This window comes from Cololabis saira, chromosome 13 (genome assembly GCF_033807715.1).
Source record: "Cololabis saira isolate AMF1-May2022 chromosome 13, fColSai1.1, whole genome shotgun sequence".
Classification (NCBI taxonomy): domain Eukaryota; kingdom Metazoa; phylum Chordata; class Actinopteri; order Beloniformes; family Belonidae; genus Cololabis; species Cololabis saira.
In genome coordinates, this window is record NC_084599.1 from 44,712,594 (window position 1) to 44,726,665 (window position 14,072).

The following is a 14,072-nucleotide window of genomic DNA, read 5'->3' on the forward strand; positions in this document are numbered from 1 at the left end:
ACGATGGATGGATGGATGGCTGCCATCGGTCGCATTTGTGTTTCCTGCATTTGGGTTCTGTAATATCAACTCATGACAAAACCTGGAGCTGTTTTAAAACTAGTTCAGACTCAGAAAACTGCAGATTACAAACACAAGAAAGTACAAAGTACTTATCAAACATGTACTTTGGCCTGATGTGCTAGGATAATGTATAGTCAACTTTTTAAGGTTTTTCTTTCTTTTATAATAAACTATTTTTTCTCCTGTTTACATCTAAACTGGTTTATCTCCTGTTTACATCTAAACTGGTTTATCTCCTGTTTACATCTAAAATATTCTTATATAACAATCTTCAGACTTTTATAGACACAGAACCTTTCTAAAAAAAATAAACATTCTTCATATCAGATATTATATATTTCATGAAAATGTTTTGAATAAAGTAGTTTTGTCACGTCTTTGGAGGATGATAAGTGGATACATGTGGAAACATCTCCAGTGGACTGACCTGAGCGTCTCCAGTCTACAGTTTGGACTCTCCAGTCCACCAGACAGAAGCTTCACTCCTGAATCCTCCAGGTCCTTGTTCCGACTCAGGTCCAGTTCTGTCAGATGGGAGGGGTTGGACTTCAGAGCGGACGCAACAACTTCACAGTGAGTCTCTGAGAGATCACAACCAACAAATCTGTGATGAGAGAAAATATGATGTCAGTTGTAATAAAGTCTGAGTTAAAACTAGACTGAACACATCTGTTAACATCTGCAGACGTCTGGATCTGCAGATGAAGGAGATAACCGGCTTCGTTAACAAAGCCGTAAAAGAATAGTAGCTGAAATTGCTGGGATGCACATCCTGTGCTTACAAGTGAACAGGAGTTACTGTGGTGGAGAGAGGCCATAGTGAGGCCCACTGAGGTCCAGCACGGCCTTCGCTTTGGCAACATTCAGCCTGCCAGCTGGATTATATCTGGACTCCTGCACTCACCGGAACATCTCACAGGCTGAAGCTTTGAGAACCTTCAGCCTGCCAACTGGATTATATCTGGAACCAGGGCCGGAGTGGGACTCATTTTCAGCCCTGGAGTTTCATGCCTCAGACCGGCCCACTTTAGATCACGACCTATTATTATTAAAATCATTTAATTATAACCTTACATGTTAAGTATACAATAGCGCACCGTTCTGTAATTCCTAGTAATTCTGTGTATTTTTCTAAAATAATTCAGTGCAAGTAAGAGTTGCTTCACAATATAGATTTATTTCAATACAACACTGTCATCTCTTTTTCCTCTGCATGGAAACAGATCCATCACAACTTAGATTTCACAAATGAGAACATGAGTTAAAGGGCAAATCTCCAACACTATTCTTTACAACATCAGAATGTCCTTTTCTGCAATATCAAATAGCAAGCAAATTAGTGTTCACAGATATCTAATCCCTATGAATAAAGAATAAAATAATTATTGCACTGTTGTCTGCAAGTTTGTTATTCACAGTATAACATAACTTTCTTCTGTGTCAAAGGTTTTGACTTAACCAATTAAGATATTTTCAACAGCAAAATATGCAGGCTTATTTCATATTACTTTCATCCTATTCCCTTTCAATTGTGGGCTTTGTGTATTTACTATCTTACTTTTAATGATAAAAAATATAACGGGTCACTACTATTGTTTGGGCATAGAAAGTGGTCTAATGCTTGCTTCTTCACACACTCTGTTACAACAGCGCACCTGTTCCTTCCATACTGACAGGAGCAATCCCCTCATCGCTACTGGCTCCTGGCTCTGCTTCTGACACTAAATAATATTTTAAAAATGGTCTTCATTCTCAGCACAAATCTCCCCTTTTTACAAAGCCTTCTGATCAATTCAGGTCAGTTTCGTTAATGTAGTGCTGAATCATCTAGCCTCTCAGGGCACTTTGCATATAGAGCAGGTCTACACCATACTCTTCACTATATGAATTCTCATAATATTCCCTCTATCTAGCAATCATATCTGCCCACTCTGGAGGTGTGGGCTCATGGCTGCTGCTTGGTGCTGGATCTTGCAGCTGACTCTGAGGGGCTACAAGACAAAGTTTCCTAGTTATGTGGCGTCGCATCATAGTATTATTTAAATTATATAATGTTATGTTATTTGTCACAACGCCACGCAATTCATTGACTTGATAATTAACTTCAATGGTGGTTTGCAGGCAAAGTTAAACATCTTGCCTTACCCGTTTCATCGTCCTCATTTGTCCGCGAGCTCGCTTTTGTGAAAAAGTTGCCAATTTTGGCACACTTTGCTGCATCTGATTCCAGAGCTTTTCTCTTTTTTAATCTTTGCTTCTCCGCGCCACCCTTGCTCTTTCTACTCTCCATCTCTCCATTACCACTGTCCGAGTGCACGGACGTGTTAAGCCTGAGTTACACCAACGCAGAGCCTACGCCGTAGGGTACAGCGTAGGGTGCGCGTCGCCGCGTACCCTACGCTGTAGGCTCTGCGTTGGTGTAACGCAGAACCATAAATCAACCTTTACGTCACGGTGCGTCTGCAAAAAAAAAAAAAAAGAGCTGCCATTGGAGGCGGAGACGGAGGCGGCCCAGGGACAGCAGTAGCACTTACACATCCATGCGGTAGCATACGTGATCAACCCAGTGCAATGACTGAACAGCGCCGCCCCCCCCCCAAAAAAAACTGAACACCGGCCCTCGCGGCCCAAACATCAGACCGGCCCACCGGGAATTGTCCCGGTCCTCCCGATTAGCCACTCCGGGCCTGTCTGGAACTTGCACTATTTGGATCATCTCACATGCAGAAGCTAACTGTGCAGAAGCTCTGAAGCTACACAGAGGCTCAATCACTGGGCTGGTGCTGGATACGTCACGCAGCACGCGGAGGGCAAAATCTTTGTGTCTCTCCCAAAACCCTCTCTTCTGATCTGATCCTTCATCTGAGCTTCATATGAGGGGGGGGGGGACCTGGCCTGGGGATCCGCACGCTGAAGCTGCAGCCCGGAGCGCTGCTCCGCTGCGGCTCTCGCCTCCCACTAACTTTCTCCTCTCTAAGTTTCTCAGATCCGAGTCCATGACGCCCGCGTGCTCATCAGCCATAAGATGGGAGCCCGCTGGGACTGGTAGCTCCGATTGAACCCCCTTTCCCCGCTCCGAGTTTTCTGTTTATATCAAGAATCGGGACGTCTCGAGGACGGGCCGGCCGGTGCCTCGCCTCAGCTGTGAGCTGCATTTCCTGGATCCGTGACGCCCGCGCTTCGGAGACCGACGAGGAGAATGCAACGTCTACAATTGACTGGCCCCGCCGCGCCTAGAAGCGCGTGAGTGGCTCCGTTTGATCCGAAAGCACGGGCCGGCCCAAAGAGGCACTCTACCGCTGTCCCGTTTCGTTCAGGTTGAAGGAGACACACAGAGGAGCCGAGCGGCTGGGAGAACCCCTGCAGGTTTGATCTACCCGTGGGATCCCCGCAGGACAGAGGAACTGAACCGAAACGGATCTCTCCCACACCGGGAAAACCCCGGCAGAAACCCGATCAACCCCGACAGAACCCGCAGCCGCAGATCTGGAGACCGGGAGGCGTGAGGTTTATGTGTTTGGGCGAACAGTGTAATCTAGAGCGGTTCAGAGCTAAATTTATGTTTAATGAAGTTACTGTTCGCATTACTGTGTAACGTCGGCAACTACCGGCATCATTATTATTGTGCGTTTATTTTGTGGCGCCATTTTTCGACAGTTATTCACGTTTTAAACGCCGTGTTTGTCATCCGGTCTGATTGCACGTGGCGTGGCGAGAGCCATCTTTAAATACCACAGGGTGCGCCATCTTTAAATGTTTTGGCCGGCCATGTGTAGCCAGTTGTCTGGAGACCCAGATGATCGTGAGTTTTGTATCACGTGTTTATTGTTTTGATTTCTTTTTCCATTCATGCAGTTTCATTTTTATTCTTATTCTTTTTATTCTAGTGTTTTATGTTTTAACGTAGTGTGCCATCAGGATTTATTTGTGTACCGCTCTTTACCATCTGCTTGGTACCTGATGTAAATAAATGTTGATTGATTTTAATGAGATGTTGTTTGTGTTGTTTGCACACATATTTCGTCACATGGCTGTTTGACAGAGCTAGAGCCGAACTGTAAGGCCTTCAACATTATTCACCAGTAATAACAGCCCTTACTGTGTTCTGGTGGAATAATATCTATTTCTGAGACTGATCTCTGCTGTTAAAAGTTATCGTTTTTCCTGGTTAAGGTTTCCAGGTGGTGCCCCTGCACATTCAAGTCATTTTGATAATTCAATTTGATAAATAATCTACCTTATTAATTATTAATAATTGTTGAATAAAATTATTAATAGTTCTTAATAACTGAACAGCGATACCTGTGTGGCATAACAATGCCCACTTCCTGACTTTCCAGGCTCACACTCTCCTGTTGACAGAGACAATCTTAATCTTCACAATGAAATCCACCCTAGGTTGCAACAAAAACTGTTTAATACGCAAATGAAGCAAGGAAGCATGTTGTTATATTTGGAGTCGCTAAAAGCACTAAATTACATTTTTAATCCGTATATACAGTAAATTGGCTGAACGGTATGAACAATGTCAATGTTTCCTCATCTACCAAAATTTCATGTGCAAAGAAACTCAAGAATGTTATTTCTTGTCTTCAGGACTGCTCTCCTCTTAAAGTCTGAGGAAAGTAACCCCCCACCGGAGTTACAGGACGGTGCAGGAGATCACAGAACCAGAGTTACTAGAACTAAGGTCTCTGACCAAGTGCACATGTGTCCACAAAACCCCCAGTGGTTCTGATGTTTCATCTTTCTCCGTTACATAGATTCATCTCTGAGCAGCTAAAACATCAACTAGATCAAATGTTTGAAACATGAACCTCTGGTTGACGTGATTTGAGGTGACCCAGAATAAAACAAACACATCCGACTTCAAAAGTTTTCATTTGAAGATCAAAACAAGATTTAAAGAACTAAACTGCTAATTTACACTAACTGATGGTGTTATTGATCCATCTGAACTCACCGAGCCTTTCTGCAGTTCCTCACAGCTGGAATCAGTCTCAGTCGACCCCATGGTGTTGTCTTGTACTTGTTCAGGTCCAACTCATCCAGAACCTCCTCCGACATCTGCAGCATGTAGGCCAGAGCTGAACACTGGATCTCAGAGAGTCTCTGCTCTGATCTGTTCTCTGACTTCAGGAACTCCTGGATCTGCTGATGAACTGAGAGGTCGTTCATCTCCATCAGACACTGGAAGATGTTGATGCTTCTGTCAGGAGAGATTCTGTCAGTGTTCATCTTCTTCAGGTTGTGGATGACTGTCTGGATGGTTTCTGGATCGTTCTCCGTCTGGTCCAGTAGACCTCCTAACTGTCTCTGGTTGGACTCCACAGAAAGACCATGAAGGAAGCGGACAAACAGGTCCAGGTGGCCATTTTTACTCTCCAGGGATTTCTGCATGACTATCCACAGGAAGCCATCCAGAGATGAGTATCTGTAGTTTCCTCCCAGGAAGTTCTCCATGGATTCATCTGAATCTTTTTCAAAGAAGTCATCCATGGATTCATCTGAATTTTCTTCCAGGGAGTCATCCATGAATTCATCTGAATCTTCTCCCAGGAAGTTCTCCAGCACATCTGTGTTTCTGATGGAGCAACAGTGGAGCAGGTAGACTGCAGCCAGGAACTCCTGGATGCTCAGATGAACAAAGCAGTAGACGGGTTTCTGGAAGACCTCACACTCTCTCCTGAAGATCTGGGTACAAACTCCTGAGTACACCGAGGCCTCTGGGACATCAAGACCACACTGCTCCAGGTCTTCTTGGTAGAACATGATGTTTCCTTTCTCCAGATGTTCAAACGCCAGCCTCCCCAGCTTCAGGAGAAGGTCCCTGTCAGCCTCCGTCAGCTCCTGTGGACTCGTCTCATGTCCCTCCTGGTACTTGTTCTTCTTCCTCTTCATCTGGACCAGCAGGAAGTGGGAGAACATGTCAGTCAGGGTCTTGGGCAGCTCTCCTCTCTGCTCTGTGGTCAACATGTGGTCCAGAACTGTAGCAGTGATCCAGCAGAAGACCGGGAGTTTACACATGATGTGGAGGGTTCTGGATGTCTTCATGTGGGAGACGATGCTGCTGGACCGCTCTTCATCCGTGAACCTCCTCCTGAAGTATTCCTCCTTCTGTTCGTCGGTGAAGCCTCGTACTTCTGTCACCCTGTCCACGTGTTTGTGAGGGATCTGATTGGCTGCTGCAGGTCTGGAAGTGATCCAGATGAGAGCTGAGGGAAGCAGGTTCCCCTGGATGAGGTTAGTCAGCAGCACGTTGACCGATGAGCTCTGTGTGACGTCAGACACAACCGGACCGTTGTTGAAGTCCAGGGAACGTCTGCTTTCATCCAGGCCGTCAAAGATGAACAACGGTTTCCCGGCAGCCAGCTGCTCTGCTGTGAGCTTCTGGAACGATGGATGGAAAACCTGAATCAGCCTGAGAAGACTGAACTGCTCATCTCTGATCAGGTTCAGCTCCCTGAACGAGAGCAGAATCACCACGGTGACATCTTGGTTCTCCGAGCCCTCGGCCCAGTCCAGAGAGAACTTCTGAACCGAGAAGGTTTTCCCAGCGCCAGCGACGCCATTGGTCAGAACCACTCTGATGGCTCCACGTTGGTCAGGTAAGGCTTTAAAGATGTCCTGGCACCTGATTGGAGCGTCATGGAGGCTCTTCATCCTGGAAGCTGTCTCCAGCTGCATCACCTCATGTTGGGTATCAACCTCTTCACTCAGTCCCTCTGTGATGAAGAGCTCCGTGTAGATCCTGTTGAGGGGGGTTCTACTTCCTGTTTCATCAATTCCTTCAGTCACATGTTCACATCTGCTCCTCAGACTGGTCTTATGTTCATCTAGGATCTTCTGCAGACCGGCATCTGCTGAAAAACAGAATGAAGAGGAGGTCAGAGAGATACAAACTCCTACTGCAGTCAGTGATGGGGGGCCTCCAGGGAGCTAAATCAAACTGGTTTAAGACCCGGTTTGACCACTTAGTCCACCGATGCCGGTGAAGGGTCAAGACCACCTAAGCTTCATTGCCCTGCAGACTGCAGGTACCGTTCAAAAATGTGGAAAACGTAAACACTGGTCACTGCCGGGATAACCATCTGAAACCCCCCCCAAGACGAAGGTCACCACGGTTGTTTTGGGTAACAGACATTGAACAGTGGAAAACATTGGTCGTTGTGAGAGGAACATTGTGAGAATTTTCACGTTAAACCCTAAAACAACCGTCACTGACATCAGCAACCACCTGCAGAGGGCAGGAATGAAGGCATCACCATCTACAGCTCACTGGAGAACACTTCATGAACTAAAGTAGACGACCCATTAGTAAGAAGAATAGGAATACGACCTGCAAACAAACCGCTCAAGGAGGTTGGATCGCCTGGAAAAGTTTCAGACGAGATCTGAACCGTATGAGGAGAAACACTTTTAATTCCAGAAACAGTGACACTAAGGAGGACGTCCTCAAATGAGCAGAATCACATGAATTTTCAGGTGAACTTGTAATCCCACAAATCCATCCCAGGAGGCGGAACTTGGAAATGCTTCAAGACAGAGGAAAAACCTCCCCAGAACCGGGCCAGGGCAGTTCTGGGGAGTATTTAACCTTGTGGGTCATTTTTGTGAGCAGAGCACCTCTGTGCTGTCAGACGAGCCTTTGACCTTGAGTGGAAGATGGAAACTCTCAGTCTTCTGTCCAGCTTCATGCTTTTTACATGTCTCCATGGAAAGAGAATTGTTATGTGTAAGAAGTGATATTAAATAAATAAGTACCGAGGCAGAACTCCTTTCAACTGCTTTATTAGCAACCCGGCTCTCACACAGACTATACGCAGCTTAACGCCGTGTCATAACTGCATGCGATGTGAGCGAGCGTCAGCGACAAAATCAATTCCATGTCTTTATTTTCTATTGGACTGTCCTAACTGGCCGCAGCGACGCAACGCGCCGTTTTGAGCTGAACATTTGTCGGACACCCTGCTTCTATTTTCTTCCTGTCGCTCGTGTTGAAAGCCGGTTGAAAGCGCTGTAGGAAACAGTCACGGATGAGGAACGGCTGATCCAGTTAGTTGAAATGAGAAGTTATCTCTATGATTCCTCCTCATTTCACTACAAAAACCTCAATAAAGTGGCAGCTGCTGGAGGGAGATGGATAGAGAGCTGGAAGTCTCACAACTTATTATCTCGGGCAGGTAGTGTGGTGAACAAAAGGCAAGTCATATGTAAAACAAAATAACGTGGGGGCCCATATTAACGCTTTCAGTGTGGACAGAGAGCGTCCGATGTCACGCAGTGCGAGGCGATAGTCAGACGCTCGCATGCAGTTAGGACACGGTGTTACGTGGTATCTTCTCCTGCACATTTCTTCTACATACTTTCTGTAGCCTTTTTTCAACCTGCCACTCTTGGGCACACTCGGCCACCTAGTGGCGGACTCAAGAGGAATGCTGGCCGATTTCTGGGTTTTCACTCACCAAAACAATACTATCCTTGCTGCATAGGCTAATTTCAATATATGATGTCACTACGCACGTCGCAGCTGCCGTAAAGATGCCGTGAGAAGGCAGAAAAGGTGGCTAGAGGACCGTTTTAAAAAGACTCCTACACACAGTACGATTTTAGCGCTCGTACAAGATGATGGAACCTGGACCTGCTTAACCTTCAGTATGACGTCCACAATGCTACACACACTGAACCATGAGGAGACCTGAGCTGGAGTACTGACGTTCAGACCACTAGAGTCCAGATCCAGACCTGCAGGTCCTCTACAGACCACTAGGGTCCAGATCCAGACCTGCAGGTCCTCTACAGACCACTAGAGTCCAGATCCAGACCTGCAGGTCCTCTACAGACCACTAGGGGTCCAGATCCAGACCTGCAGGTCCTCTACAGACCACTAGGGTCCAGATCCAGACCTGCATGTCCTCTACAAACCACTAGGGTCCAGATCCAGACCTGCAGGTCCTCTACAGACCACTAGGGTCCAGATCCAGACCTGCAGGTCCTCTACAGACCACTAGGGTCCAGATCCAGACCTGCAGGTCCATTATTATTTCATAAAACAAGGAAACAGCTGATGAGCGTAGCAGCAGCAGCAGGACGTCACATGTAGGATTTATATTTGAAAGATGAGTAACTAGAGACGCAGACGTCTACAAGCTGCCTAGTCTCAGAGCCGAGGACGCCATAAACCGCTGTACGTCCGGAACCACAAAGGATGATGGTCCATGTTTGAACAACTGTACACAAAAAAATGGGAGTACATTGATGCATCAGAGGTTTCAAAAACCTCTGATGCATCACCATGACGACTCTTCAGACGGATGGACGGTCTCACCTTGTGGATGACTTGCTCTGGATCTTTTTCCATGTCCCACATATTCCGATAAAGTCGACTGGTATAAGCTCCGTCTGCAGAACCGGCATCCACACAAGGTTTATTGGATGTTTCCAAGTTTACGAGCAAAATCAAACACAAACAAGTTCTCACGGTATTTGTTTTGTTGTTTTTTCTGCCAGAGGACATGGTTTTCTTACTTCATCGGAGCAGGTTTATTGTTGAAGTTTTCAGGTAGATCTTTGGAGACATCACTCTTCGTAGACCGACACCTGGAAGCTGCAGAATTCGCTCCTCTTCTGAAAAACCCAAACATCCTGATCTTCACATCTCATCAGTCAATGATCACACAACTTACTCCTTCTGCACAAAACACACTGTAGGAACAAGGCAGGAACCAGGAACTGGGAACTTAACCGATAACCCCATAGGAGACACATCACACCAAAAACAGCCTGAAATAGACAGACTTTCTTCTGATTGGTCAAGTATTCTCAATTTAGTTTTTTTTGTTTCATCCTTCTCTCATAAACATCTCACATTTAATATCCACAATGACTGAACTGAACTGTGGGTCAGAAAATCCATATTTCTACTTTATCGTTCACATTTTCAAACTGAATAAGTCTTTACAATCTGTCAAACCTCCTTCAAGAACACAGCAGCAGGAGACTTCATGGCCTCAGCTTCTAACGCTGCCTATTCTATGTATGCTAGTATTGATCAAGTCCTGCAGAAGCAGAGGTGATGAACCTCATCCTTTTGTCTTTATTGACAGTAGTTTGTGAAACTTTTTGAAGTTAGATTGTATGCACCAATAACGTGGGACCTGACAGATGGAGATTCTTGTACAGGCAGGTGTTTTTACAAACTTTTTTATACACTTACAAAGCTAACATTTACAGTTTGTTTGTAGGGACTCAATAATCCACAAGGTGTACTGACAATAAAGGACTATTCTATTATAGTCTATTCTAGGTGTGTCCTTCCAATTAATGTAAAAGGAAATCAGGATTAAAAATGCTGACCATAATTCTTATATCCGGATACATTTCACACATTTTTAAGGTTTCCCAAAAACCAGAGAGAGCAGGAGGAAGTGGGAACTTTCCCTACGAAGGGAGAGGTTTTCTGCCTCTGACAGGACACTGCAGTGAGCATTTCAACTTAGTGGTTTTAACACGTTTGAATTTGAATTATTACATGTTACATGTTACATGTAACATATAATGACATATACTAATTATTTTTATTATGTAAGTAATATTCTTATATACATATATTCCCATATACACAAACACACACACACACACACACACACACACACACACACACACACACACACACACACACACACACACACACACACACACACACACACACACACACACACACACACACACACACACACACATTGATGTATATTAGTCAAAATGTTTATGTATTAAATAAGACAACAGTTGTCTTACCTTGTGTCTGAGGGTCCAGGTTTTTTACTGAAGAATAGAGGAAGATCTTTAGATGAGTCACTCTTCAGAGACAGACAGATGGATCCTGGAGACTCTGGTCTCTGACTGCAGTACCGCCCTCTGCAAACAAATTCATTCATTCACTTTTGATATTGATGATGACCACTGAAGAAGATCTACACAAGGTTCTCCGACCCTGGTCCCCGAGAGCCAGTATCCTGCATGTTTTAATGTTTCCCTCTTCAGCACAGCCTGATACAAATGACTGATACAAATGACTGGTACAAATGACTGATACAAATGACTGATACAAATGACTGGTACAAATGACTGATACAAATGACTGATACAAATAACTGGTACAAAATGACTGGTACAAATGACTGATACAAATGACTGATACAAATGACTGGTACAAATGACTGGTACAAATGACTGGTACAAATGACTGATACAAATGACTGGTACAAATGACTGGTACAAATGACTGATACAAATGACTGGTACAAATGACTGATACAAATGACTGGTACAAATGACTGATACAAATGACTGGTACAAATGACTGATACAAATGACTGATACAAATAACTGATACAAATGACTGATACAAATAACTGGTACAAAATGACTGGTACAAATGACTGATACAAATGACTGATACAAATGACTGGTACAAATGACTGATACAAATGACTGATACAAATGACTGGTACAAATGACTGATACAATGATTCTCTTTATCTGATGTCTTCACCTCTGCCTTCAAGCGAGCTCGGGTCACACCACTGCTGAATAAACCAACGCTCAACCCTGCCCAGGTTGAAGACTATCGTCCGGTCTCACTGCTCCTATTCAGGTCTGCACTTCTAGAAAAGAGCCGTCTGCAGTCGGGTCTGACGGTTCCTTCATGATAAATGCCTGTATGATCCACATCAGTCAGGCTGTAGGCAGATCCACTCAGCTGGAACTGCTCTTTTTTCAGTAACTGAGTCACTACGGGCTGCCAGATCTGCTGAGTCACTACGGGCTGCCAGATCTGCTGGTCTATCCTCAGTCTTCATACTGCTTGACCTGTCTGGTCTCTTTGTCACTGTCAGTCATCTCCCGGACACGACTGGGTCTCCTGTGGCCACCAGCGGGGCCGCGCTGACGGCTTTCTGCCCAGCAGCTGGTGGCCGGGAGCGGCGGCATCATCTCCCGGACACGACTGGGTCTTCTGGGTCTCCTGCGGCCATCGGCGGGGCCGTGCTGATGCTGACCAGCCTAGCAGCTAGTGACCGTGGGCATCTTCCCCACCGGCGGGCGAGGACTCCCCTGAAGCACGTTAACATCAGTAAGACGAACACTAGCGTGAAGCTAGCCCCACATAGAAACCCAGTGTTGAAAAGGTACCGGTCCTCAAAACTCTTCCAAACATTAAGTCATGCTAGAGCAGTATGGGATCCTCAACATAAAAACAAGGGCTTATTCGGTGGTCACATAAATGTCCGTAGTTTGGTTCCAAAGCGAGAACAGCTGGAACATATGCTGAGTAACGCTAACATTGATTTCCTGGGACTCACAGAAACATGGCTATCCCCCTCATCACCTGAAGCTGCAATGCGTGACTATAATGTTTTTAGAAAGGATAGAGTTAATGGGAAAGGAGGAGGGGTATTGCTATATGTTAAGAGCACTATCAATTGTCATCAAATAGAACTGCCTAACAATGTTAATCTAGAATGCGTCATGGTAAACATCTCTCTTTCTCCTCAAATTTCTTTTATTGTTATTTGTGTGTATCATAAACCCACATCCAGTGCAGAATTTTATGATCAGTTTAAGGCCCTACTTAAGTCTCTAAATCACAAAAAGGAGATTATTCTGACCAGAGATTTTAATGTCAACTGGGATAAGAAGAAAGATAGGAAAACGTTTAAGACAATTACAGACTCATTGAATTTAATACAGCTAATTGACCAACTGACAAGACGAACCAATTGCTCCAGAACTAAAACTGACCTCCTGTTTTCCAACAAGGCAGAAATAATCTCTAAGACTTACAATCTCATTACAGGACTCTCAGACCACAATATCATTTTCTTTGCCCGGAAACTAAATAAAAACCCTCTTCTAGATTCTCACATAAATTGGTCAAAGAAATCCTCCAATCCTTGCTTCATTCCAGAAAACCAGCAACAAAATGTTGTCAAAGCTTTTAAGGAGCTAGAATGGGAACACTTGTTTTTTGAGGGTGATATAAATTTGAGTGCTGACTCCGTCTCTAATAAAATCCAGAGGTTATAATGTCTTTCTCCAGTAAAGGAGCTCCAGGACAAAAAAATCCAACCACCTTCCTTGATTCACTCACGCATAGCAAAAAGTAAGAAAGCAGGTTCAACAAACTCTGAGTCTAAACCTGAACTCTGAGTTGACTTACCCAGAGATAGGAACCGAAAGTTTTCGGTTCCAGAACAGCAGATATGAGTTAGTTCAATCAATTCTGAGTATGTTAACCTCTAGTTAAGCGCGTGCATGAAGAAAATAAAAAGCCATCATCAATGGAGCCCTGATACAAGGATTCACCATGGCAACCGGCGACAACAAAAGATCCACACACGCCACTGGAGTTAGAAGTGTTAATACGTGCGTATGGCGAGTATGAGAGCAGATTTCAGAAAAAAGGCAACATAGCTGCAGCAGCGAAGGAGAGACAATTGACGTGGGAGAAAGTTGCTGCAGTCAATGTGTAAGTTTGAATGCAGTATTCATTTAACATTTAAGCACACTGTCTTATAATATTATGGATGAAAACAGTGGTGGAATAGTATTGAATGAAATTTTATTGTCATTTAGATCAGGGGCAGCCGCCACACCTCGGCTTCAGGGGAAAATGTAAATGTTTTTTTTTTATATATACTTTTATGGAATTACTCTGTGTCTATTTGTATTGATTATTCTATTACTTAATACATATAAAATGACTACAAATGCATATCAGAACAACAGGATGGATTTCACTAGGTATTATCTTTCCCAACACTTGTACCCCCCTCATATCTTGAAATGTGATGTCCCAGTGTCCCTGACGACAGTGGTCGCTATCAATCTCGTTTTTAGTGCGCTCTGCAGTGTTACTAACTTACAAAAATGAAAAGGAAGCAGACAACCACGCTGGAACTGAATACTCCGGGTTTTCCTCATCTCAGGGTTAACAAACTCAGAGTTTT

The 14,072-nt window shown here is 44.5% G+C and overlaps 1 protein-coding gene across 1 annotated transcript in view; it reads right to left on the reverse strand.

The window, feature by feature from the left end:
• LOC133458714 (NACHT, LRR and PYD domains-containing protein 12-like) overlaps positions 1-14,072 on the reverse strand; it is a 34,583-nt gene that overhangs the window by 11,123 nt on the left and 9,388 nt on the right. The window contains exons 2-6 of the mRNA XM_061738904.1: positions 10,861-10,980; positions 9,592-9,690; positions 9,392-9,465; positions 5,027-6,923; positions 491-667 (exon numbers count right to left, since the gene is read on the reverse strand). Of these exons, the coding sequence (XP_061594888.1) occupies positions 491-667; positions 5,027-6,923; positions 9,392-9,465; positions 9,592-9,690; positions 10,861-10,980 (2,367 nt within the window). The remainder of the gene's footprint in view (positions 1-490; positions 668-5,026; positions 6,924-9,391; positions 9,466-9,591; positions 9,691-10,860; positions 10,981-14,072) is intronic.